General features: G+C 50.0%; 9 protein-coding genes across 9 annotated transcripts; 5 read left to right on the top strand and 4 right to left on the bottom strand.

Annotated features, from left to right (window-relative positions):
- Nucleotides 1–265: 265 nt before the first annotated feature.
- PC9H_006563 (uncharacterized protein) lies at nt 266–4,737 on the top strand (the record flags this gene model as incomplete). The annotated part of the gene is made up of 9 exons (XM_036776108.1): nt 266–487; nt 527–660; nt 716–854; nt 909–938; nt 995–1,028; nt 1,082–2,616; nt 2,666–2,731; nt 2,807–4,150; nt 4,207–4,737. 9 exons carry the CDS (start codon nt 266–268, stop codon nt 4,735–4,737), a joined length of 4,035 nt encoding a protein of 1,344 aa, XP_036632127.1.
- A 5,934-nt stretch (nt 4,738–10,671) lies between these two features.
- On the bottom strand, nt 10,672–11,789 carry PC9H_006562 (uncharacterized protein; the record flags this gene model as incomplete). Its single annotated transcript, XM_036776107.1, has 5 exons — nt 10,672–10,911; nt 10,969–11,181; nt 11,237–11,305; nt 11,363–11,536; nt 11,589–11,789. The coding sequence occupies 5 exons, from the start codon at nt 11,787–11,789 to the stop codon at nt 10,672–10,674; spliced, it is 897 nt and encodes a 298-aa protein (XP_036632126.1).
- Nucleotides 11,790–11,876: 87 nt separating this feature from the next.
- On the bottom strand, nt 11,877–13,196 carry PC9H_006561 (uncharacterized protein; the record flags this gene model as incomplete). Its single annotated transcript, XM_036776106.1, has 6 exons — nt 11,877–12,144; nt 12,197–12,255; nt 12,304–12,318; nt 12,377–12,664; nt 12,718–12,960; nt 13,029–13,196. The coding sequence occupies 6 exons, from the start codon at nt 13,194–13,196 to the stop codon at nt 11,877–11,879; spliced, it is 1,041 nt and encodes a 346-aa protein (XP_036632125.1).
- Nucleotides 13,197–13,795: 599 nt separating this feature from the next.
- Nucleotides 13,796–15,489, top strand: PC9H_006560 (uncharacterized protein; the record flags this gene model as incomplete). The annotated part of the gene is made up of 7 exons (XM_036776105.1): nt 13,796–13,982; nt 14,065–14,189; nt 14,250–14,461; nt 14,513–14,930; nt 14,986–15,037; nt 15,090–15,266; nt 15,320–15,489. 7 exons carry the CDS (start codon nt 13,796–13,798, stop codon nt 15,487–15,489), a joined length of 1,341 nt encoding a protein of 446 aa, XP_036632124.1.
- Nucleotides 15,490–15,978: 489 nt separating this feature from the next.
- Nucleotides 15,979–16,294, top strand: PC9H_006559 (uncharacterized protein; the record flags this gene model as incomplete). Its single annotated transcript, XM_036776104.1, has 2 exons — nt 15,979–16,040; nt 16,102–16,294. 2 exons carry the CDS (start codon nt 15,979–15,981, stop codon nt 16,292–16,294), a joined length of 255 nt encoding a protein of 84 aa, XP_036632123.1.
- Nucleotides 16,295–16,474: 180 nt separating this feature from the next.
- PC9H_006558 (uncharacterized protein) lies at nt 16,475–18,041 on the bottom strand (the record flags this gene model as incomplete). The annotated part of the gene is made up of 8 exons (XM_036776103.1): nt 16,475–16,519; nt 16,577–17,147; nt 17,193–17,301; nt 17,370–17,494; nt 17,549–17,628; nt 17,683–17,762; nt 17,819–17,890; nt 17,939–18,041. 8 exons carry the CDS (start codon nt 18,039–18,041, stop codon nt 16,475–16,477), a joined length of 1,185 nt encoding a protein of 394 aa, XP_036632122.1.
- A 266-nt stretch (nt 18,042–18,307) lies between these two features.
- PC9H_006557 (uncharacterized protein) lies at nt 18,308–19,402 on the top strand (the record flags this gene model as incomplete). Its single annotated transcript, XM_036776102.1, has 4 exons — nt 18,308–18,353; nt 18,410–18,785; nt 18,844–19,227; nt 19,279–19,402. The coding sequence occupies 4 exons, from the start codon at nt 18,308–18,310 to the stop codon at nt 19,400–19,402; spliced, it is 930 nt and encodes a 309-aa protein (XP_036632121.1).
- Nucleotides 19,403–19,640: 238 nt separating this feature from the next.
- Nucleotides 19,641–21,268, bottom strand: PC9H_006556 (uncharacterized protein; the record flags this gene model as incomplete). Its single annotated transcript, XM_036776101.1, has 12 exons — nt 19,641–19,835; nt 19,892–19,901; nt 19,967–20,108; nt 20,176–20,291; nt 20,347–20,365; nt 20,428–20,529; nt 20,584–20,684; nt 20,740–20,766; nt 20,825–20,843; nt 20,902–21,024; nt 21,078–21,099; nt 21,152–21,268. The coding sequence occupies 12 exons, from the start codon at nt 21,266–21,268 to the stop codon at nt 19,641–19,643; spliced, it is 993 nt and encodes a 330-aa protein (XP_036632120.1).
- Nucleotides 21,269–21,734: 466 nt separating this feature from the next.
- On the top strand, nt 21,735–23,542 carry PC9H_006555 (uncharacterized protein; the record flags this gene model as incomplete). The annotated part of the gene is made up of 2 exons (XM_036776100.1): nt 21,735–23,078; nt 23,135–23,542. 2 exons carry the CDS (start codon nt 21,735–21,737, stop codon nt 23,540–23,542), a joined length of 1,752 nt encoding a protein of 583 aa, XP_036632119.1.
- Nucleotides 23,543–23,914: the final 372 nt, after the last annotated feature.

The following is a 23,914-nucleotide window of genomic DNA, read 5'->3' as shown; positions in this document are numbered from 1 at the left end:
CGGTGGCGTACGCACCACTGGTTAGCGCTGGGTTAGCATCGTTGAACCTGCAATCCTCCTGTACTTGCCGTTGATTTATGTATAACACAACCGTAAATAATAATTAATGGACCCACAACTTGCCCACAACGCCAAACAAAGCCATCATGGTTCTCTCTTGCACACTCCGAGTCATGTCAAAGCGGTTCCCCGTTGAATTGGATCAACTCCCTCCTCATCCCTCTGGTCGCCGGCACCATCCGTAGAAGCTGGTCGGACCACCTAGATGAAGCCAAAATGGTTGAAGAAAGCTATAGCGAAGGGACGGCGTAAGCTTGGAATCGATTCCATCGACCGTCGTACGGTTGTGAACACCATCCAGTTCGCGTTGGAAGGGCTGAGTCAAACTCTTCCTGATTCCACCGTTTTCGCTCCCCTCAAAATTGTTATCGATGGGCTGTTATTCGTTTCAACGACGCTCGAAGTAGTTATTTTCATCGAAATCATAGTATATTTCACATCCGCTGACTCGCAAACCGCTATTTAGACGGTTAAACAGACGGAGGACGAGATGAACGACTTCGTGACCCATCTCAACTCCCTACAAAGGATTGTCTCGGTTTATCGGGAAGGAGAGTTCGACGCCCCATCGGTGGACGAAGCCATGAAAGAGTTGATCCTGTAGGCATCAGCGTCTTCCCTGATCGAGTACTGAGTACTTACCTCATGCCTTCAGAGCAGTCGCAGGATCTATGAAAGAAATACAAGAAATATTGAAACAAGGCCGCGGGAAACGTGCCGTCAGCAACAGCGACAACACCCAGACACTGGCATCCCAAAATGCTCTGATCGCTCGGTCATTATCAACATTTCACGTAAGTCGCGGCATGACTTTATATTGTTTTTGCACTTACGGGACGGTAAATTAGGTCGCCTCCTCCTTTCTAATGTTACGACAGGTACGTGTATGAGGACTATTGCGTCCTGGTTGGCTAACCTATTTTTTTGCATGCAGAACGCAACGGTTTTGGCCCACTCCAGAGGGAATAGTGTGTACTTTCCTTGAAGTTCGACTGACGATATGGTTGACTTCGTGTGATAGATGCGCAAGCCGTCTTAGACAAATTGCCGGTTGCCGAAGGTGCTTTGTACGATTCCGCAGACCGAAACTTCGCACCCAAGTGCTTGGAGAACACACGGGTTTCAGTACTCGAGCGTGTAACTAAATGGATAGCTGATCCCACCGCGCCGCACCTTTTCTGGCTCAATGGGATGGCAGGGACGGGCAAATCCACCGTGGCACAGACCATCGCAGGCTTCTGTTCGGAGAGGAAATGGCTTGCGGCAACCTTCTTCTTTTCCAGAGATCGTGTCGTGCAGCACTCCGCCGAGCTGTTTTTCCCGACCCTTGCGCATCAGCTGGCACTATTCGAACCGCGGCTCATTCCGTTTCTTGAAGCATCGATGAAGACGAATTCTGCGTTACCGAGGGCGACCTTTGTTGTCCAGTTCAACAAGCTCATCGTGGAGCCGTTCGTGGAGTTTGTCAAAACCGAGCCTGCGGGCCTGGATGCTCCGATATTGGTCGTAATTGACGCTCTTGACGAGTGTAAATACGAGGAATCGACGAGGGAGCTATTACATCTGTTGCTCAACGGAGGACTCCACCAATTTCCGACCCTCAAGGTCCTTGTTACAAGCAGGCCTGAGACCTACATCTGCAGTGTATTCAAGAGGCCGATGGACGTTCCTATTCCCTATCGTAGTCTGGCCCTGCACGAAGAAGACCCAGCGACGGCTCGTCAAGATATAACTGCCTATCTTGAGCAGGGCTTGGGCAGGATTCGAAAGGATCGCTGGGAATGCTTCTCGGGTTTGAGGGCGGAAGAATCCTGGCCAACCGAAAGGATGATCAATGACCTTGTGGATCGGTCGGCTGGCCTCTTCATTTATGCCTCCACGATCTTGAAATACCTCCAGGATAACCGACAAAACCCGAAGCGGCAGATGCAACTTGTCATCGAAATGAAGGCCAAGGGAGACTCATCAAATATCTACGGATACCTCGACGAACTGTATAGTCAGATACTTAGCAAGTGCCTGAACACGCCCGATCTCCGACGCGTCATTAATGCAATCCTCTTCGCGGTACGCCCGCTGTCACTCCACGACTTGGATCTTCTCTTGCGCCTTGAACCTGGAGATGCTCGCACCGCGCTGTATGATTTGTCGTCGGTGTTTGTCGTTCCCCAAGACGACAGTCGACCAGCGAGACTCTTTCATCCGTCCTTCTATGATTTCATCACTTCGAAGTCCCGCTCTGCTGGATTTTATCTCGACCCGCTAGTTGGGCAGTCGCAGATGGCTTCTGCGTGTTTGAAGCACGTGTACCGCTTTTGCGAGGCCTCGGATTCGCAGAAGGCTGAGTTTGTCAACGAGCAGCGTCCCCTCGTCACATACGCATGCCAACAATGGACTTCGCACCTGCGGGAATCACAACTGCATGAGCTCGAACTACTCGATGACACTCGTCGTTTCCTCAGTCTGCACCTCTTCTCCTGGTTTCATCTCTTTGTGAGATTGATGATTATGTCCGGCGTTGGTCGTTGTGTCACTGATTTGTTTGTCTCCGTCGAGGTAAGCAAGTTAATGATATCTCACCCGTGTGTCCCTTATAAACCATCAGAGGTTCTCTCCAGATGATCAACTGTTCATCGCGGAAGCCATTTATAAGCTAGCCCTTTTCATATACGTACGCCACCGTCGCCTCCACTCGTCTGTGTTGCTGTCTCGTCACCTTTTGACGCGCATTTGCGCAATGCCAAAGGTTCCGCCGCAGTATACATTCTACCTCGGCATTCTCGAAAGGCATTGTTTCCTATATAATGGCGACCGCAGAGCCATAAACGACGCCATTGAATATCATCGCGATGCCCTTAAAGCCATATCAATCGATCATGTGGACCGAGCGACATTCACTGTAGGCCTCGTCATCGCCCTCCGGCACCGCTCTCAGCTACGCTCCTACACATCCGAATATCGTAGTGACATGCCTGAATGCATTGATTTATGCGAATCTATGTTGAAAGCGCTAGCAGACCAACAAATACTGGAGAAGGCAATACTTCGTACTGCCTATGCCGCATGTCTTGAAGAGCGATACAATCAAACGAAAGACCTTCGGGATCTGGACAGAGCGATAGAACTATACAGACAAGCAGCACTATCATTGCCCCAAACCCACGATTATCGAGTAGCATATCTATGCAACGCCGCCGCCTCCATCCTCATTCGATCTGACATTGAACCCAATGGAATATCCATCATGGATGCCGCCGATTTGTATCTCGAGGCTTTCGACTGTTCTTTCGTGGCCCCATCTTCCGCGTACCTTGTTGCATTAGGTTATGCTCGATCTGTGGAGACAACAGCGGGCGCCTTCTCCGCACATGTCAACGCCGTCACAAAACTACGGAAGATTATATGGACATCTTTGGCACCAGACCTTGCTGAAGTAATTATACGTCAATCTACTCCATTTGTGCTGAAAACCGCTTCGTTAGCGCTGGAGGCGCACGATGTCTGGGTCGCAATGGAGTGCATCATGCAAGCATGCATTATGCAGTGGCGAGAGCCTTTGCAAATATGTTCTCCCCGCCCATTCCTGCCATACACTGAATTACTTGAAGAGATGGAAACCCTATCCAATATCTTGGAAATCAGGAATGATTTCGAGCCTATGCCTGCTCTCTCCGCCGATGACCCCTCCATCCACGAGATACTAAACTACGAGGATATTGCCTCGGAGTATGAGCATCTCTACGAGACTTTCTCACGCAATCGGACTGCTCGCCACTTTGAACTGAAGAGGTTCTTACATTCTGCCGAAGGGAGTCTGGGCTCTGGACGGATTGTTATCTTGAATGGATCACCTCTTCGTTGTGATGCCCTGGTCATTCGACCTTCCTCCGAATCATTGGATAAGGAACTCGTCATTCAGCTACCGATTAAGCATCGGGAAGTGGAAGAACTCGCAGGAGGGCTTCGCAGTTTATGGAACTCTTATCGTGTAGACTATTCGGACCCGAAAGAGGACTTGGACAAATCTGGAATAAAATTCCTGAAGACGATGTGGACGTCTATTGTGGAACCCATTGTATCGGGGTTGCAGGTACGTGGTAGAACCCCTGGCCTCGCTCAGTATAGTAACCGACATCCTTTCAAAAGCTAGCTAAGACTAGTGACCCACCTCGTATTTGGTGGTGCCTGACTGGCCCCTTCATAGACCTCCCTGTCCATGCGTCGGGAACATACGATGCCAAACGTCCTGCCTATATGACCGACTTTGCGGTTTCATCATACTTGCCAACCATCGACATCCTCCCTGATCTTATCGAGACCAATAAACAACACGAACTTCGCAATCTTCCAGCCAAACTTTTTTTCGTCGAGCCGGAGGTTTCGAGATTAGATCGATCCGCAGAATTGGAGTTGCAGTACATGCGCGAAGCCATTCCCAAGTCTCAATTTGTAACGACGGATGACCGGAGGTTGACAATTGACAATGTCATCGCCCAGCTAGGCGAATGCACGGGGGTACATATCGCCGCAACGTCACAACAACATGCAGGCAAGCCTGCTTGCGCAGACTTCGTGCTGCCCGCAACCCTGAGACTCAGCTATGAAAATATGCGCGATAACCCGGTACCGAAATTCGCATTCCTCTCAACTTACACGGTTGGTGAGTCGCGTTTCTAGTTGGCCATCAACCACCTATGACCCTAATCAACGAATTTTCAATCATATAGCCAACGAACACTCATGGGGCACTTGCCGGACTGCATATGACCTACTGAATCTAGGATTCACATCTGTGATTGGCGTTCAGAGCTCCATTCGGGCAGAAGGAGCAGCAAATTTCAGTCGTGCATTTTATAAGTCCCTGATGTGGCGATCTGGACTAGACTTTACGCATGCTCACCTCGCGTTGCATTCGGCTGTGGTGGAGATCAGAGAAGAAGGCAGGAAAGACATATACTTGGCTGACTGGGCTAGATATATCCATGTAGGCATTTGAACCATGTTGATGACGGACGAATACTTCGGAAATAAGCTATGGTATCAGTTCCGTAAGTTTGGTCTGAAAACGAGGCTACTCTGAGATCTTAACCGTCCATGTGAGTGCGTACCGGGCGGTAAGTTATTCAAACTCCGAAGGAACAATGAAGGAGCACAATGTCTGGAGCAAATACTGAATACATATCTCATGGGCGCTGCCGTTATCATTCGGCAATGGTTTCCAATGTTTTACTCCACGCGACGACTTTAGGATGTGCTTGCACCTAGGATTAGAATGTCAGCCGGAGCCGACAGAACTACGGTTCAGCCTTACCTTACGAGGATCGAAGCCCAAGACTTGAAGGCCCTCTAGGCAAGTTGCTCGCGAAAGTGCGACATAGGCTTGACCTGGAAGCATCGGTCATCAACAAGTCTGCATTCGCAACCGCAGCGGATTGCGACTCACCCTTCTCAAACACCTTCGAGAGATCTACCTTTACACGCTCCAGTGTTTGACCCTGCGACTTGTGGATACTCATGGCCCACGACAGAATTAGTGGAAGCTACAGGATCTGCGTCAGTCAGTCCCTCGGTGCAACGAGTGCTATGCCTACTTGTGACCGACTAGCCTGAACTTCGCCACTCGGAAGTTCCACCTTCCATACATCGGGAAGCACCAACATCTCGCGCCTCCCGCCGTTGGGGAGTAAGAACTCAACGACGGGGTAAAGCTTAACAACAGCAACATTGGCGCTCTTCTTGCTATCTTTCTTCACCAAAGCTTCCGTCGCTGCGTTTGAGCCTACGATCTGCGATGCGAAGGCGCCTTCGACGTCTTGGTCTGTTCCATAAACGGCGGGGTCGACAAAACGAGAGACTTTGCCTATACTACCGTTCACTAGCATCCCATCTTCTTGATTCTTGATGAGCATTACCTGGGCACCGACACGGAGCACCAGCATGGGAGGCGCCATGACATTCGAAAGTATTTTAGATCGTTGTTCCTCATCAGTTATCGCGCCGCTATCAATGGCCTTGAATACCCCTTGCTCGGCATTAAGGAGGTTCATGCGGCTTTGATTCGCCCGCTCGACATCCTCCCTTCGGGGAAATCTGTGCATAATGTGAGCTTGGGGAAGGCGAGGTAAAGTGATCCAATTACAGTTCAGTAGGAACCAAGTCATCCTGTATCGGAATAGGTCGTGAAAGAGAACGGAACTTGGCAATTGATTTACTGGATAACGTCCCAAACCGCATTTCGTTCAGCATGTCAACGAACTCTGCGAATAATTGGTCAAACTCTCTACACCATTCAATGGACGCCGGTGCTTACCTTGATCTCGCTGTCGGAAGACTTTCGTGAGATTGAATGTCCTTTCTATGGTCTTATGCCACATCTTTGCCTCAAAAGCAAACGTTGTCTGCCCGTTTCCCTTCACTACAGGTGGTAGCTGGAAAAAATCGCCAGTGACGATGATCTACACAAACAAAGTATTATGATTAGACACAACACGCTAAAGAATAATGGTTAGCTCACCTGTATCCCACCAAAAGGAATCGGACTGTTTCGGATGGTGCTTGCAATCTCTGAGAGCTTATCGAATAAATCCCCGTCCAACATCGAGACTGCAGCACTGAGTGAGTGACAATTCCACGGAGGTGTTAGTGAATACAGTATACCCTCGTCAATAATCAGAACTTTCGTTCTTTGCCACCGCGCGGTCGCTTTCCTGTTCTTGCGAACCTTGGTAGACAGCACTTTGGCTTCCTCAATACCCAATCCAATTCCAGAGAACGAATGTATTGTAGTTCCGCCAATATTACATGCAGCAATTCCTTTATCAATGGAGGGTGAGGGCGCATATATCGAGTATTTATTAGAACAGACCTGTGGAAGCCGTTATAGCGACTGCATCTGGGGACTTGGTATATTTCCTCCGAAGTACTTTGATGATTTCGCGAAGGAGCACGGACTTGCCGGTGCCTGAATAAGCGAGGCAGTATAAGCACATAAAGGCCCCACAAGATCGTCGTTACGCACCTGCACTGCCAGTATAGAACACGCTTGTACCCTTCTCGACCAACTTCAATATTTGAGTTTGCTCCTGACTGAGGGACATTGGAGGTGGTTTCGTAGGCTTGTCTCTGCCTGTTGAACGGGAGGATTCCTTCTTGGTTGACGTGAGCGCCTTAGAAGACTTGTTGTGCGACCATACTGAGGAAGAGGAGAGAGGATCGTCCTGACCCCAGCTTCCTGGCAGCTGCCTGGGTTTCTTGGAAGGCACTTCGTCGATTGACGTCGTACTTGGACGCTTATTGTTGGTCAGCTGAGTAGAAAGCGGTTTCGAGGACGACGAGCTGGCTGGTGCGCTCCTCAGGGCCTCTTCGATCTCCTTCAATCGACGCGACCTGGCGTCGTCTTTGGGTGGAGTCGGGTCCCATGGAATGTCCTGCGAACTGGGCGGTTTATCCGACCAATCTCGCTTTATGGATCGCAGTCCTGATTGCGACGACTTAGACATATTATAAGGAGAAAACAAGCTCTGGAGATGCCAGAGGTGGTGGTCGGAAGGGAGATTGTAAGTGGTGGCCTTGAGACGCGTGACAGGAGTGAAGGACGCGATCACCGTGGAAAATCACGTGAACGTAGCAGAAACTCTCCTGAGCGCGACATCGCGGATTTTGAGTACTAATGGAGTGCGAGTGAATATTATAGTGTACAACTTATATACTGGATGTTTTTGTAGCTCCCATTCTACCTACTAGCGCAGACGCCCTTGGCCTGTTACAGAAATCCGGGCATAAACAGTCTTGCACGAGTGTCCACATCTCGTCTTCCATCTCCACAGGTCGCGGTGGAGGAATCCCATCCAGTACTAGCATGACTGCGTTCACCTCAGAGAGGCCATCAAATGGTGGTTGAAGGCTGTATAACTTAAGAACGGACGCTATCAACACATATACGACCCGAAAGCTATGGAGATACGTACTTCCACACACAAACAACCGAAGCTGTAGATATCTCCCACCGGCATTCTTTTTAGCCTGCGTTTACCGTGTATCTTCGAGCGAATCACCTCGGGTGCCGTCCAGCGCAAAGACCCAGAGTATTCCGCCGCGCTTGTGAGTGCATAGAGAGGCACAAGGCCAAAGTCAGCGATGCGTGCATGTCCGTCGTTGTCAACGAGGACATTGGACTAAAGAACTGGAGTATCAGTAATTGAACTTTATACCAGAACACAACTACTCACTCCTCGAAGGTCTCCGTGACACACTTTCATAAAATGTAAATATTCTAAACCCTGTGCAACCTCAAATAACTGCGGAGTTCGTGATTGAATATCGGGTCAATTTCAAGTCACTTGAAAAAAGTGCTCACCAACTGCGCGACGTTAACGCCTTGATGTTTCCTTAGGTAGGACACCACCGTCCCATTCTCCATCCACGGAGAAACTAAACATGGAGTCGGATGAAACGTCTTGTTGTCAATCCCGATGAAAGTCAAGAGATTCGGATGGCTGAGATGTTGCCAGATCAACGCTTCTCGGCAATGCTTCTGTTCATACCCATCAACAACCTGCAGTCTGGAAGCTAGTCAAGCCGCTCACCTGGCGCATTGCCTCTATGTCGTCTGGATTTAAGGAAGTCCATATCGGCCTCATGCGCTTGAGAGCAACGGGAACGCCGTGCAAAGAAGCAAGAAATACATCGCCAAACGACCCAGAAAATCGAGGTTCGCTTGCATCGCAACTGACATCAGAAATCGAGAGGGAAGCAGGTTGGTACCCGCAGTATTGAGACAACTTTGTCACAAGATGCAAGAGACACAGCCTGAGCTGTGTAGAGGTTGGTTGCTGCGGATTTGGGTATGATAAAACCTTGATGTCGTATAGAAGTCAGACAATTTGGAGCGGGAGTGCAGTCTGACTCACGTCTTGAACTATATCCATAAACTGCTGTGCGCGCCTCCCACGGAGAGACAGTACCATTTCCGTGGCTGATGTAGAAACAGCAACCGCCTGGAGGAGCCGTAGTAGTTCGCCTTCGTCTTTCTCAAGTGCGTCGTAAACTCTCTGGTCAGAAATGTCCCCGACCTCTCGCCATATCTAAAGGTGTAGTTGTGTAAGTCGTGTGGTTATACAGGAATCAGCCTAACCTACATCCAATAACTCATCCCGGTAGTCCGAGCTTTCAAGAAGACTTGACACACAGTCGAGCGCGGCAACTGATCTGAATAATTCTTGAAGTCTGAGTAAAGCTCTAGATCTGAGGGGTGAGCATTCTCTCACCGCGATCAACGCTGTAAATGCGCACCGTTGTTTTGCATAAGACGAGTCCACGGAGATTTCTTCCAAAAGCAAAGCAAAGAAATTCTAAGCAGACCAGGCTACGCTTCAACCGACTGACAAAAGGATGATCTCTGCAGGCGCACCAACCTGATATATTCGTTGCTAAGGTCTTCGTCAGCACAACAACCAGTAAACAGAGAATACAGCCCTCACCTTCCGTGCGACGATGCTTTCCGTACGACTTCCATAGGCCTCGTACAATGATTCAGCTGCATCGTCACTCGATTCGGCCCACCGAAGGCATTTCAGCTTCCTGCCAATGTGCGACCTATGGCCTAGTGAACCATTCACAGCATCCAAGTCACCGTCGGATTTGGATCTGGCATGGCTACTGAAGAGGCCGCCGGGCGGCGGGTGTAGGCCTACGACATTGACTGACAATGTTGACGAGCGTGCCGGAAGAGACTCCAGAAGAAGATGTGCCCTCCACTCAGCTGGCAATCCCTGCCAGTGAAACCAATCAGTTCCACACTATCGAAGTCCCGACAGAGACTTACAACAAGCCTTCCACTCTTCGGGTCCTCTTGGCAATGAACATGGTGCACCACCGACAAGGGCATTGTACATCTCGAACTGAGTGAACTCGAAAGGTAGACGTCGTTCATCCATTCGTTCAATTCTTTGTCGCTGCGCAGCGATATACATACACGAGGTCCAAGTGCGTCAATGCAGAAGCACCATTGCGACTTCGAGCTCTCTACTCGCTCAATCCTCGTAGCGAAGTTGAGGTCAATCTGTGTGTAGTTCGAGGACTACGAAGGATGTGAGCCGATATCTGGGTTACAACAGATATACCGGAACTCACCGATTTATTGTATATCTTAAGGGTAGTAGGCGTGAGATGCAACCACTTCTTGCTCCACCCTCGCCAGGAGGAGAACGGACCACGACTTTTTACTAGGGCCCAGCCGCATCTAACTACACGGATGGTGAAGGCTATGTCTGATGTCATTAGCTTCGTTTCACGGCGCAGGCAGCAAGAATGAATGTCGCCTACCAGAGGGGCTGGAATAAGTAACGAAGGGACTGCTCAAGGCTATAAGCAATGCAATACAGCTCAATCATCGCTATGGGACACAAATCAAAGCAGTACCATCAAAGATGAGCGCTTTAATGCAAAGAGTTCCATAAATATCACACCAACTGCATCCAGACAAACGGTACTCGCCTTAGCTGTATCCAGGCGTTCTGATCGAGGATCGAGGAATGATAATCATGTTTTGCACGGTATAATACAATGTGATAGGAAGCAGCCTTTCGGGACACTGATCTGTCTAAACAATGGTTAACACCGTCCTTTTACAATGTCCCTTTTAAAGTACTTGATGATAGTGGTTACACTTGGTCGTTGATTGCAAACCTGAGACCAGCAAGATTGTACTAGCGTCCATAGAGCACTTGGCATGCGCCCTTTCCGCGGGCCATCATCCCATGTAGGGCGTCCTGGTCGTTCGCCCGCGACGACTTTCAGTGCGACGGTAGCATCATAGCGGATGTCCGAAAAGGGAACAAGCCCCGTATACAGCTATATGATCGTTGCATTCAGTTCGTGCGCCCAACAATGACAGCGACGGGAACGTACTTCAACACAAACACAGGCGAAGGAGTACACATCACTAGAGCGGGTTCTTTGGAATTTGTCATAACCCTGGGATGCTGGATATAGGAGTTCGGGAGCCATCCATCTGACAGACCCTGGGTACGTCGATGAAGTTTGCGTGGACATATCAGTCAGCACGGCCAGCCCAAAATCTGCGATACGGGCGTTGCCATCGTCGTCAACGAGAATGTTTGCCTATATGCATCAAAAGTTAGATATGATACGATCACTCAGGAGGAACAACATTGACTCCTCTGAGATCCCCGTGAATGACTTCTAGCGAATGTAAATAAGCAAGACCTTGGCCAATGCCGTACAACTGGATGCCAATGTCAGCGAGCTAATAAATGTGTACATAGAAAAGTGAGGAGTGCACCATGATATCCACATCATTATACCCATTCAGTTTCAAGTAGCTCAAGGCGGTGCCATTCTCCATCCATGGTGATACGATGCACAGCGACTCGAAGTTCTCTGGGTCGATACCTATAAAAGGCAAAACATTTGGATGTTTCAGATGCTGCCAAACCAGAGCCTCCCGACAGAATTTCTATGATGACTGCTTAATGAAAACAAACCATAGTAATTTGGTGAAAGCGTACCTGGCGAATCTTGAACTGTGCAGCCTCCGCGTCCGATTCGAAGACCCTCATCCGCTTCAATGCGACTGTTTGCCCTAAGTACGACGCGCGATACACATTGCTGAAGCTCCCCCAGTACGTCGCATCATTCCCCAAGACGTCCACCCCAGCGAGGAATAAGGATGATGGCAATATATGACAAATCTCAGAGAGTCGTATCATCACTTTCAGAAGCTTTATGCCGAAGCGTTTATCTTCTGATCGTTGCAACGAGGGAAAATGTAATATCTAAGTGTGATCGCACGAAGGTCAAGGGACGGCAAAGATAGATATGAATGCACGCGCCTCGTGAGCCATGTCCAGGAACTGCTGCGCGCTCTCCCCACGCAGACCAAGGACGGCCTTGAACCCGGACTTCGATGTGGAGATCGCGCGGAGGAGCGTCACTAAATCGGCTTCGTCCTTCTTGCGCGTTTCCCATGGTACGTCCCGGAGCCACTCTGGCTGTCCAAGAAATGTGGTGACGGTGTCCAGGGCCTCTATGGATTTGAATAGTTCCCGCATGACATCCAGCATACTAACAGACGGCCTGAGAGATAGGGTATAGGCATATGTGGGCTCAGGCATACCGGTCATCCTGTCGTAGGCTGTCGACTGTGGTTACTAGAACTAAGAGCGAAAGTAAATTCTGAGAATACATCAGAATGCAAATCACGCTAGATGTCATGTCAAGTACCTGGTAAAGTTTGTGCTGCGTAACAATGCATCGTCAGATTTACGGGATAAGAAGAACGACTTGTGTTGCGTACCTTGTTGACCGTCCAGCTTGGATTAGGGCGATGCGATGGCATAGGTTTGTCTTGAGACCTGCCTTCACTGCCCTTTCTCTTGCATGCCCGTTTGCGGACTAATTTGAGCGGGGTGCTGATGAAGGTGAAGGACATGGGACTCTTTGGCGCGTCAAAATACTCGCTCAGTATCTCTTCTCTCCATTCTAAACCATCGTTCTCTTCTGGTGAGCTAACTATCTGGGGTTCTTGATGCGGAAGGTCATTTATCTGAAGCGAAGGGAGTGAAGTGGTCCCAATATCTGGACTCTTTTACGCGTTCAATTCCTGTTGCGAAGGACGACAACGAATCAGTGGCTTACCGTAAGGAAAGAAGCAGACACGTCCGGACTTTCGACCTGCGTGACAGAGTCCTGCCATGTGCCATTCAGGGATGTCCATTGAGAGATATCGTCTATCCACTCGAAGAGCTCGCGTTCCGACCAGAAAGAAATGTAGTACTCCAGGCTCCCAGCGACTAGAAGGCAACAGTGCTGTGCACCATCGTATTCAAGGGCTTGTAGCCAAGATACCGAGGTCAAACTGATCTCGAGTGATTCTGAAGACTAGAGCGCATTGGAGGTGAGCGCTTGAGCCTTTGATGTCGTCGGTTCCGCACAACTTCGAGACTCACCTCCCAGTCGAGAATATGAAGTTCCTCCTTTAATAGCAACCACATCCTCTTCCAGCCCCGCCAGGAGGCCTGATGCGACTGAACGCTGGCCCATCCCGATCTGGTGGCATACGAAGGGCTAGTAACTCGTAAATCCGATGCGGCGGCCTGCCTCGCATGGAATCCCATCTTGCAAAGTAGTCGGCGCGTTAGCAGATTCCAGTCGCTGGTGCATCAGCCTTGACGCGTCTGCCTCGGATCCACTTGTATATAAAGCAGGACCCGGTCCAAGAAGCCCTGAATTTTGAACAGCCATCACTTCTATAGCGCTGGGAGTGTCATGGATTAGCGATTTTGGTGAACCCATGACAACATGGAAGGTGGGGAAATACCCTCAAATGTCATTTTTTGACGCTGACCACGCAGCTAGGACCAATCACCGCCCTCGTTGAATCGGATTTTGGACAGGATCAACTCGTGGTGTACTGCTCTCTGCTATAGAAACCAGATTAGCCTCCCAGCGTTTTGGGATTGCGTGAAGTTGCACTACAGCCGACTTTCAACTCGACAAATTGGATCATGTCTTTGCTTCGCTGCCTGTCAAACGTCTTGCGAAATTTTGGCTCTTTGCCACCGAATGCAATGGACTGTCCAAGAAAGATTCGTTGCGTCAAGGTTCTAGATGGCCGCTCCGTTCACAAGACCATCGGTTCTTCTCACCCAGATAAGTTTCCTGGGAGATAACGCACAAATCCTTCCTTCGCCAGGATTTGTGTTAACGGCCCAACATGTCCGCAGAATCAGACAAGACATTTGTAGAAGCAACGGCTCCTGCTCCATCGACAGCGGTCCCTTACCAATGGAGCGCTTACATGCTCGAAATCTACTTGGGACGGAATGGTCCGCAACCCCTGGGAACGGTGAAACTCCAAGAAATCGTGGATAAGGCTAGGGAAGTGAGCAAGGGACACTCCGGTATGCAGGTCGCGCGCCTGGATTGCTACTGCAGTATGTACTCATTCGAACTCTTTCGGGTGCCTTTCTGGTTGCCGTGAAGACGCCTTTGACTTCGTTCATGATGGCGCTGGAACCAATAGCACCGGCGAAGCGAACGTAAAGGCATTCGAGAAGTACCGCATCGTGCCTCGCATGCTTGTGGACGCTACAATTCGAAGCATAGAGGTCGATATACATTCTTAGCTCGTGTACCCCGCTCGTTCGCTGACATGTAGTGGTTTACAGACGACCATATTTGGTGTGAAGCAAATATCACCTCTACTTATCGCCCCGGTGGGCGTGCAGGGTATACACCACCCAGATGCTGAATTGGCCACAGCGGGGGCGGCGGGAAAAGTAGGCGTACCGTTTATCATGAGCACAGCGTCGTCACGCAGCATCGAGGAAGTCGCCCAAGCCAATGGACCAGGAAATACACGGTGGTTTCAACTATATTGGTGAGCAATATGAAATTTCGATAGCGAGCCTACAATGACCGCTGTGATTAGGCCGCGTACCAACGAAGTTACCTTATCGTTGCTTAAGCGCCTGAAAGACAACGGTTTCTCCGTCCTTGTCGTCACCGTGGATGCTGTAGTCCTAGGCTGGCGTTCAAAAGACCTGAGCAACCGATACACTCCATACCGGCACGGCTTTGGCATCCAAGTTGGCACGTCCGATCCCGTGTTCATGGCGCGCTTTGGAAAGCAACCCGTCATCGACTATCACCCGGGATTTCCGTACGACCCTGACACACTCGATAAGCGTCTTGAGGAGGGCGATGAAAACGTAGCGGAGGGAATGCGACTTGGACAGGCGTGGGGGAATGAGCATAATTCGGGGATTTATAGGACTTGGGAAGATCTCAAGTTCTTGCGCGACAACTGGGATGGTCCGCTGGTTTTGAAGGGGATCCAGTCGGTGCAGGTACGAGCTCCCTCATGAATAGTTGGTTGATAAGCCCGTTGCTGACTTTGTTTAGGACGCGGAGATGGCCGTGGACTACGTAGATGGAATTGTCGTTTCCAACCATGGTGGGTATTCGAGTTGTCGCGGCATGTGCGTTATCACCGGACATGTTTACAGGTGGTCGACAAGTCGATGGCGCAATTCCCTCCATAGATGCGTTGGACGCAATTATGCGTTCGCCGAAAGTACTAGAGGCACAAAAGTCTGGCAAGTTCACGGTATTGTTTGACTCGGGTATCCGTACTGGCAGCGATATCATCAAGGCAGTTGCGCTGGGAGCACAAGGCGTCCTATGTACGTGATCTACCATCACCTATCGGCCATACTCACAACAGAAACAACAAAAGTGGGGAGACCGTTTTTATACGGGTTGATGATCGCAGGTCAAGAAGGGGTCGAGCAGATTCTGAAGCAGACAATGGCCGACTTGCATATCTCCCTCGGGCTCTCGGGATGGAAGGAACTGGATGACATTCGTGGTCGACGCGACGATGTCTTGGTAAAGCTGGATTTCTAGCTCTCAGGAGTTTGTTTGTACAAGATTCAGGTAACCAAACAAATCAATATTTCCCACTGGGAATACAATGAGCATCAAGCAGATTCAAGCTCTGTCGCCAACCACAACAATCTGGAATAATGCATGCCCGTCTATTGTCCTGAGTACCGTGAATGTCCGTCCCTACCGACGATTGTTCTCGCGGAAACAATGAAACATGCCTCAACCTACTTCCTGCCTCGCTCCCCGCTCCGCCTGCCAAATTCTCGGTCTCAATGCCAACTGTCACGACTGGTATAAAGTCATGATGCTGGCCGCTTGCCGTTCCCCCAGCTCTGGATTAGCCAACAGCCTTCACATTTTGTATCCTTATCACCAACCTTTCCAACTTGCTAATACTCCTTGACGTCGGGTATCTGCTATCTCATTCTTTTAATCGCACACTCTCTAAGCCCGAGCACACGACACTTCCGCATTAATCCTACCACTGCTACCACCGCTACAACCATCATGGCCCCACGCGTCCACTACACCAGCAGTGCTGCTCGTCAATATGGCTCCTCCGATAAACTGTACGTCCTCTGATATTTTTGCATCTCGTGTCCAATGCTGACTTCGTACTGTGATTTACAGCAAATCCTGCACCGCGCACGCGTTCTCAATCCGTTCGATCGAACGTCAAGTCGTTCGTGCATGGAAGCATGTCACTCATGCTGCCCGTCACCGCCAAAATCGTATATCTACGCTTCCGTGTGACTTTGTCTACGTCACGGACCGTCGCCGTAGCGCAATCATATACACCCCTTCCATGCCACATGTCAACTAGGCCTCTATGATAATTTACTCAGACTCTCATTATATATATTATCTTATACACTCTGTATCCAGTATTGGATTTCTCTAGATATCATGGATGTTTTCTTAGTATACCCGCAATGTACTGTAGCATTATGAATGTAACAGATGCTAGGAGACAAATCTGATGTTCTACAACAAATATTTGAGATTATTGAAGGAATGTGGGCAAGCGAAGATTAAACAGCCGCTCTCGCTGTGAATCATGATATAATCAATGACTGAAAAATGTATGGTTTATAGGAACACTCACTGCCTCTGCTTCGATTCTAGAATAACTCTGCCAGAAGGTTTTGAACTCTGAGACCTCTTCTTGAAGTTTGTTTATCTGGGTCTTTGATGTCGCCACATCAGAAGACAGTTCTTCAACCTGGTGATGAAGGAGCTCGTTCTGGACCCGGAGGTTCTCTGAGGTCTCCTGCGAGTCACATAACTCCTGATTGATGTGGATGCGCCACAGTGCAAACTGTTGTTGCCGTTCATCAGTGTCGAGCTCCATTGCTGCCTTGTTGTTGTTGAGTTGCTGAATTTCTTGGTTGAGTTCTTCAATCCGTGCCAGAGCCGCACGATTGCGATCCTGGGAGTCGGTAAGTTCACTTTGCAATTGCAGGACCAGGTCCGCATGGACCTGGGCCTCTTCCTCAATATTCATAGCAGAGTTGTTGTCACGGCTCAGGGGGTGGGAAGAGGAGGAACCAGCATTATGGGTGCTGGCGCTACGGCGAATGCGAGGAAGTGATTCGGGAGTGGGGTACTGGATCATGGAGGCGGTTCGTCGGACAGGGGTAGCAGGGGGGCAGGGGTCGATAGGAGCAGGGTCAATACTAAAGTAAATATGAGACAGAGTCAATGAAGCAGTGAGTACATACAATTCAAGATCAGGATGACCATCCTGGCCAATAGGCTCTTCCTCTGCATGGGACACTGCATCCCGAAGCTGCTGCTGCAACTCCTTGATGCGCTTCTCAAGTGCTTCTACTTGGCGTAGGACCTATTAAGGGCAGTTGATTATAACCTAATGCGGAAGTACCACATTAGGAAGTAACTTACCTGCAGCATTGTTGGGGACTTCTTGCGAAGCCGCTGGGTGAACAGGGAGCAGATTGTCAGGAATTCCACCTGGTAAGATGAAAACTCATGCTGGCTAATCTGCTCCCTTGTCTGGGTCATTCTATAGGTGTAATAAATCAGTTCAAAGTCAAACAGAAATAGTTAAAATACTCACATTGTTACCATGTCCTTAGTGGGGATGATAATACGGCCATCAGCACTTTGCTCATCTATTTCAATATAGCGCCCATTCTCCTATACAATAATTTCAGAAGGCAAATAAACAAGATAATAGATTAAATGGCTCACTAGCAGCAATACTGCCTTGCGCAGCATGAGTGCCGCTCGGACACCCATTTCGACCCCCGCCTCTTCAGCAGCCCTTGCAACTGGATGAACAACTACATTAGGATCATATCATATGAGGAGGGACAAATAGGCGAACCTTGATCATATATGTCCTCTACTTTGAGTGGCACAGTGCCACCCCAAGTGGCAAAGCAGACATACATCAAAACTAATCAAATATATGAGTATATACATGTAAGGATACTATAGAACTCACTAGAGAGATAGGTGGGCCGCTTGATTGCAGGGGGGGCCACTGGCATGAAGCTCAACCGCCTGGATGCCCGATCAGCACGTGGAGTTCTGCGGATTGACGGCATGATGATATATAGTAAAGTGTTGTAGATTCGAAGAAACTCAAGGAAAGTTATATAAGAGTGGCTGAGCCAGCAGCAGTAGTAGTGGGGGTACTGGAATGAAGAAGAAGTATACGTTGAGCGGCGCCGTCGTCGCGACTTTGAGGGAACGAACACAAAGGTCCTTTGTGGGTCGTGTTCTGTCCCCCTGGCCCCTGAGGGTCTAAGCGCCGAACGGCGCTAAGTTGGCCAAGGCGTGAACGCAGACTTTAACTCTACACGTCAACATTATGGACTCTTCAGAACTCTACCATGTAAAACAGCAATTCATTCTGGGTACGCAAATCTGATCTTTACACTTAAATGTGCCCGTCTCATCGTCTTGCTCACAGGTGCCTACAAGACGCTCATCACGTCCAGTCTTCCAGATGAATCATCGCAGGATTACATCCCCATCCTTCTCTACCAAGTTCGCGCGCATATAGCTCTGAGCGACCCTCAATCGGCCCTCAAACTCATTCCATCTGGGACTGATAATGTTGCGCTGAAGGCTGCTGCATCACTGGCGCGATACGTTAGTGGAACCGACACGGACGCCGTTTTGGAGGAGCTGAGGGATTTATCGGTGGAGGTTGAAGGAGATGACGCAGAGGGTAGCGAGCGAGATCGCGCGATGGTACGCGTGCTAGCTGGAACGGCGTTCGCTAGGGCAGGAGAGGTGGAGGAGGCGCTGGAGACTCTGGGAGCCGATACGGAGGATCTGGAAGCGTGCGTGCCACTCTTCTCTAGTCCAAAGGACTCAGCTTAATTCGGCGGAATAATATAGCGTCGCTGTCGTCGTGCAGATATACCTCTCCATCAACCGTCCAGACTTGGCCAGGAAGGAATTCGAACGGGCCAAACGCTGGGCGGAGGACGATCTCCTCCTGCAACTCATCGAATCTACCATTGGGCTCGTCACTGGCAAGGACAGCTATTCAAATTGCAGCTCGTTCTACTCAGAGCAGATCGCCAATCCTTCTCTCTCCTCGCCGCATTTGCTGACCTCGCGAGGTGTTACCAGAATTCTGCGAAATGAATTCCAGGAGGCGAAGTCGGATCTGGAAGAATCTTTGACGCAACAGAAGGATGACGCAGAGGCTCTGGCAGCCCATGTCGTCGCCAGTGGTTTGGCGCCGTCGAAAAAGGGCGAAGCAGATGACTTGTGGAAGTAAGTGACACCCAGAGATGCATATCGAAGCCGTATTGACTCCATTGTTAGTCAACTTGTTTCTGAGCATCCTACCCACCCCATCGTCATCGATGTCGCCAAAAAGTCACAATTCTTTGATGAATGTGCTGCAAACTTCACTGTACCTCCGACAGCTGTGGCCTCGAGGGCGTAATGACGGCCTGTACTCCCTTATTCTACCGTAGAAGAACGTTTAACAGTGCACACTGATCAGTCTCAAGACTGTCCTCCTCTTAGTCCGCGTTACGACGTTCTTTATCTCGGTCAAATACGCGTCGAGCTTTCTTTCTGGCCTGAATGACTGCATCGTATAACACCGATACATTTCCATTTGATACGGTTCTGGTCACTGTAGTTGACTAACCACTAGGCATGCCACTGGCCGAAGCCATTTATACAGGTTCGGGAATGCTCTCCGACAAAGGGCGGGGATTACCAAAGTTAGGTGTCCCATCCGAATTCCAATTAACCATCTGCACAGCGGTATAGCGGGTTCCATCGCAGTTTCCTGGCGATGTTGGTGACGCGTGGTACACCATGTGGATCTGGTTGCCGCTGGGGCTGAGGAAGAAACCGTTGTGGCCGGGCTACGTGATACGTTAGTCGAATCATTGACCATCTACGAAGTGTTGACAATTCTCACCTGGTCCACGCTGAAAGTCACGAAAGCAAGCAGTTGATTAGTGGAAGACTACGGCGCACAAGACGAGAAGCGTACCCATTCGCTGTTTGGAACACGGGATTGGGGAACTTCGTCCACGAGCTGGCGCTCATCGGGTTCGAGCCGGTCAACTCGAGTCTTCCAAGCTTGTACCCAGTGCCGGCACACCCAGAGGCGGAGAAGACGATCCAAGTACGGCCTGACGGGCCGCAGCAGCATTTCAGCTCGCGTCACCGTTGTAAAGTATTAAGCATGGCGCTGCGCACCTCCGTGATAGATCGCTGCAGGACCTTCGTTCACGTTGGATCCGACTTGTTCCCAAGAGAGGGTAGGCGTCGCTATTTTGACGGGCGTTCCGACCGAGGTCGCGCTATTCATTTGGCTGTTTCGGGGGTCAGAGCCGTCCCTCACATCGAAGGCACGGGGAAACGACGTACGCGATCCAGAGGCATTGGACTACGGGTCGGTTTATGATTTATAAGTTGGACCTGGGCCGTGGATGGACGATTGATACTCACAAGCACCATCCCAGCTCGAGTATACTAAGTACCTGTTCGCGCCGACGATGAGGACGGTGGCATCGATCGACCAAACGTCTCTGTTCGGGATAGTGATACGCGCTGATACAGAGCGACTTCAGCGTAAATATGAAGACCGTGTAAATGGGTGCGCACAGGCGTAGCTCCAACTAGAATCCCATATGATGTTCGACGACCCGCGAAGGACGTGGATGCGTTGGTTGTCGAGTGTACCAGCCGTTCCAGCACTGTAGTAACTAGAAAGAAGTTAGACGGTGATCGACGCGTATGCAGGTATTATGCGAAGCTCACATGAACCATGCACCTTCATTCGGCATCCTGTTTCCCGTCGTGGGCTTAATTAATGTACACAGACTGTCGAGAAAGCACTGCGTACCAATGGATCTCTGGAGCCCCTACAGTGAGTGTTAGCTGACAATTCTTCGGAGATAAAGATGCGAGGACGCGACTCACAGACGTTGCAACACCTCGACGCGGTAGAATCCGTCCATATAACCTTGGGAGTGGCTGTCTTCAACCCATTGATGGTGGTAGCGCGAGTGATTTGTATATTCGACCACGTCGTGCTTGTTAAGTCTCCATTGCGACTCAGCATCGTACAGACTGCAATCCAATGGCGTCGAACTCACAGTAAAATCCTTCATGGAAAACCTACAACAAATTTGTTGATAATGTCGTCGACGCGCCATGAGTATACACTCACCATGAAGGGATCAGAACCGTCCGTCTTCTTGATGGGGTTAGTGAATCCGAATGCCACCATGCATTGCAGCGCAAGGATGGAAAGGAGAGCCCCGAGAATCTTAATATGCATACCCATGTTGAAATGCGGCCCTTTGAACCCTGTCCATCCCCATCATCTCCTTGTTCTTATACCCTTGGAATGGGCACCAAGATACTGACGCGGACCGAGCACTTAGCCTGACATATATATTGGCGGTCCGTGAACTTGAGAGACAGTGCATCCAATGATCATCCTATTGTCACTGGGTTTAGAGTCGTGTGTGTAGCAACTGACTCGGGAGGAATATAGTCGGAAAATGCGAGCGTATTGACTGTATCTCTCCAATACTCGGTGAATCGTCAAAAGATGGGAAGACACGGTTGCGGACCGCGGACCGACTCAAATCTCAATGTTGGGCGCTTGGGCGCTTACACTCCCATTCAATTATGACCATGCCATAATGTGCCATTGGCTTATTCGGCTGATATATCCACTGGGTCTCCACCGCTGCGAAGTTCACAGATGAAGGCTCCCCTCAGGCGCGCTGGAGGGTTTTCTTCCAATGTCGAGCTACAACAAACTGCCCTCTTCACGAAGTACTCGGGTGCTGAACTTCAAACCGACGCCAGGCTCGAATATTGACGACTACGAGACTCTCGGCGACCCCTCCCATGAACCAGACAATGGAGCTGTGCACTGCGAATGGTCGGTGATATCAGTGGACGACCCAGGTCCCTACTTTGCCCTATCCTACGTCTGGGGGGATCCAAATGTCAGGGAACACGACTTGATTTGCAACGGACGACTTATTAGAATCACATATAACCTCTGGGTTGCGTTGAAAGCAGTTTGGCAGAAGTTTCCGACAAGGAGACTATGGGTTGATGCGGTTTGCATCAACCAGGACGATATACCGGAGCGGAATCAGCAAGTTGCGATGATGGGCGATATCTACAGTCGAGCAGAATGTGTCGCTGTCTGGGTCGGAGAGGCAACGCCCCATAGCGATGATTTCTTCAAAATAGTCGAGGTCGTCAAAGCCGGCGACATGTTGACACCGGGCAATTGTCCAAATCTCATAAACAGTCGCAAGAAGACTCAGGATTCCGAGCGCGACTTCATGTATCACCTCCTTGACTGCGCTACCGATATCGTCCGCCGGCCGTGGTTCATACGGGCTTGGACTTTCCAAGAAATCCGACTCTCTAAGAAGGCGAGTATGCATTGCGGCTCACACATAGCTCCGATAGGAGACTTCGTCGACACTGTCACAGCGATCAACCGCTTCAGCACACTGCATGATTTCTGCGGCGCGCGAACCGTGAACATACCATTTTTCGCCGCTAAAACTAGTTTCATGTCGCTGTATCGTCTCCTCGCGCAGTCACAATATCGCGCGTCGTCGGATCCCCGGGATAAAATATATTCCCTGCTTTCGATGCTACCCCACGGCGCATACGACTTCATAAAACCGGACTACTCTTTGACATATGAAGAAGTATTTGCACATGCCTGCAGAGTGTGCATCGAGGTGGACAATGAAATGAATGTCCTGGGCGGCGCTGGGCTCCAATATCATCCTAGCGAAGGCGACCCCCGCAGCAATCTCCCTTCTTGGACTGTCGATTGGAGAGTTCGGAATGATAATATATCTTACTGGCAAAAGCTCTCCAGGACTATCAACATCGCCAACCCCGAGGCGCTTAGCATTCGCAATGAACTGGGCACGAAACTCGACCCGACCAGCAGAAAGATCCATATTCCGGGGACCGCCCTTGGGAGGTTCAGAGTCTACGAGACGAAAAGCTTAGCCTTCCTGACGCCTTTCCCCAAATGCGCAATGAAAATATCCCGAGGAGACTCCCCAAAGGAGGGCTTCCTGATGCAATGCGCTCGCAAACTCAAGGTATGTTAAACCATGCGCACCCCGCTTCCGTAGACTGAAGTACGTATATAACCAAGTCCACGATCACAAAATGGACACCGTCATCCGTTGTTAGACTTTCCGACAGCGACTTCGCTGCCCTCTGGCGAGGCCTTGCATTACACGACAATCAGCAATGCAAGTGTAGGTCCGCTACCAAGAGCGAAGCCTTGTACAAGCTCCAAGATATGCCCGGGGGGCTGAAGACAGGCGATTGGTTATGGACCACGAAGATCGAGGAAGAAATGGAGGAATTTAGCCCTGCAAGTAGAGAGCACAAAGATGAAATTCACCATTTCCATTATGGACTGCGCCCCGTCGAAGGATCCGAGCCGTGCTTCCAGCTTGTTGGAATGACGAACGGTCTTAGCGAGGTTGGCCCATATGTCGACAGAACAGGCAGAGGGGCTTCTGTGAAGATCCAGGCTAAATTCCTGTTTATATGACAGGCTCAGTGGTCTGGTGAATGGTCGCGGAAGGAGTACATGGAATTCTGAAAATACGTTTACACGGTTTATTAGCCTACATAGCTATGGTTTTCGTGCTCTCGTGCTACTCTTTCTCTTATATTTATATTTGCGTCCACTTCCAGTATGGCGGTGGTGTCGACCCCAACCGCATCCAAGTATGCCACCTTGAAACTAGCAGAGTCCGCATGGAGGCACTAGTCGCCTGATCCAAAACCTATGGAGATCAGCGTATCATCCCTATGATGTGCTCTATGTTCCAAGTTAAGACGGTGATTTAAGTACTACCGACATCTACCACAAGACCATATTACCAGATCCCATCTCGTTGACGAGTGGCTCTAACGCCTT

The sequence above is a fragment of the Pleurotus ostreatus genome (assembly GCF_014466165.1).
Source record: "Pleurotus ostreatus strain PC9 chromosome Unknown scaffold_4, whole genome shotgun sequence".
In the NCBI taxonomy this organism is placed as follows: Eukaryota; Fungi; Basidiomycota; class Agaricomycetes; order Agaricales; family Pleurotaceae; genus Pleurotus; species Pleurotus ostreatus.
Note: the sequence above shows the minus strand (reverse complement) of the source record. Positions and strands in the feature narration are given on the sequence as shown.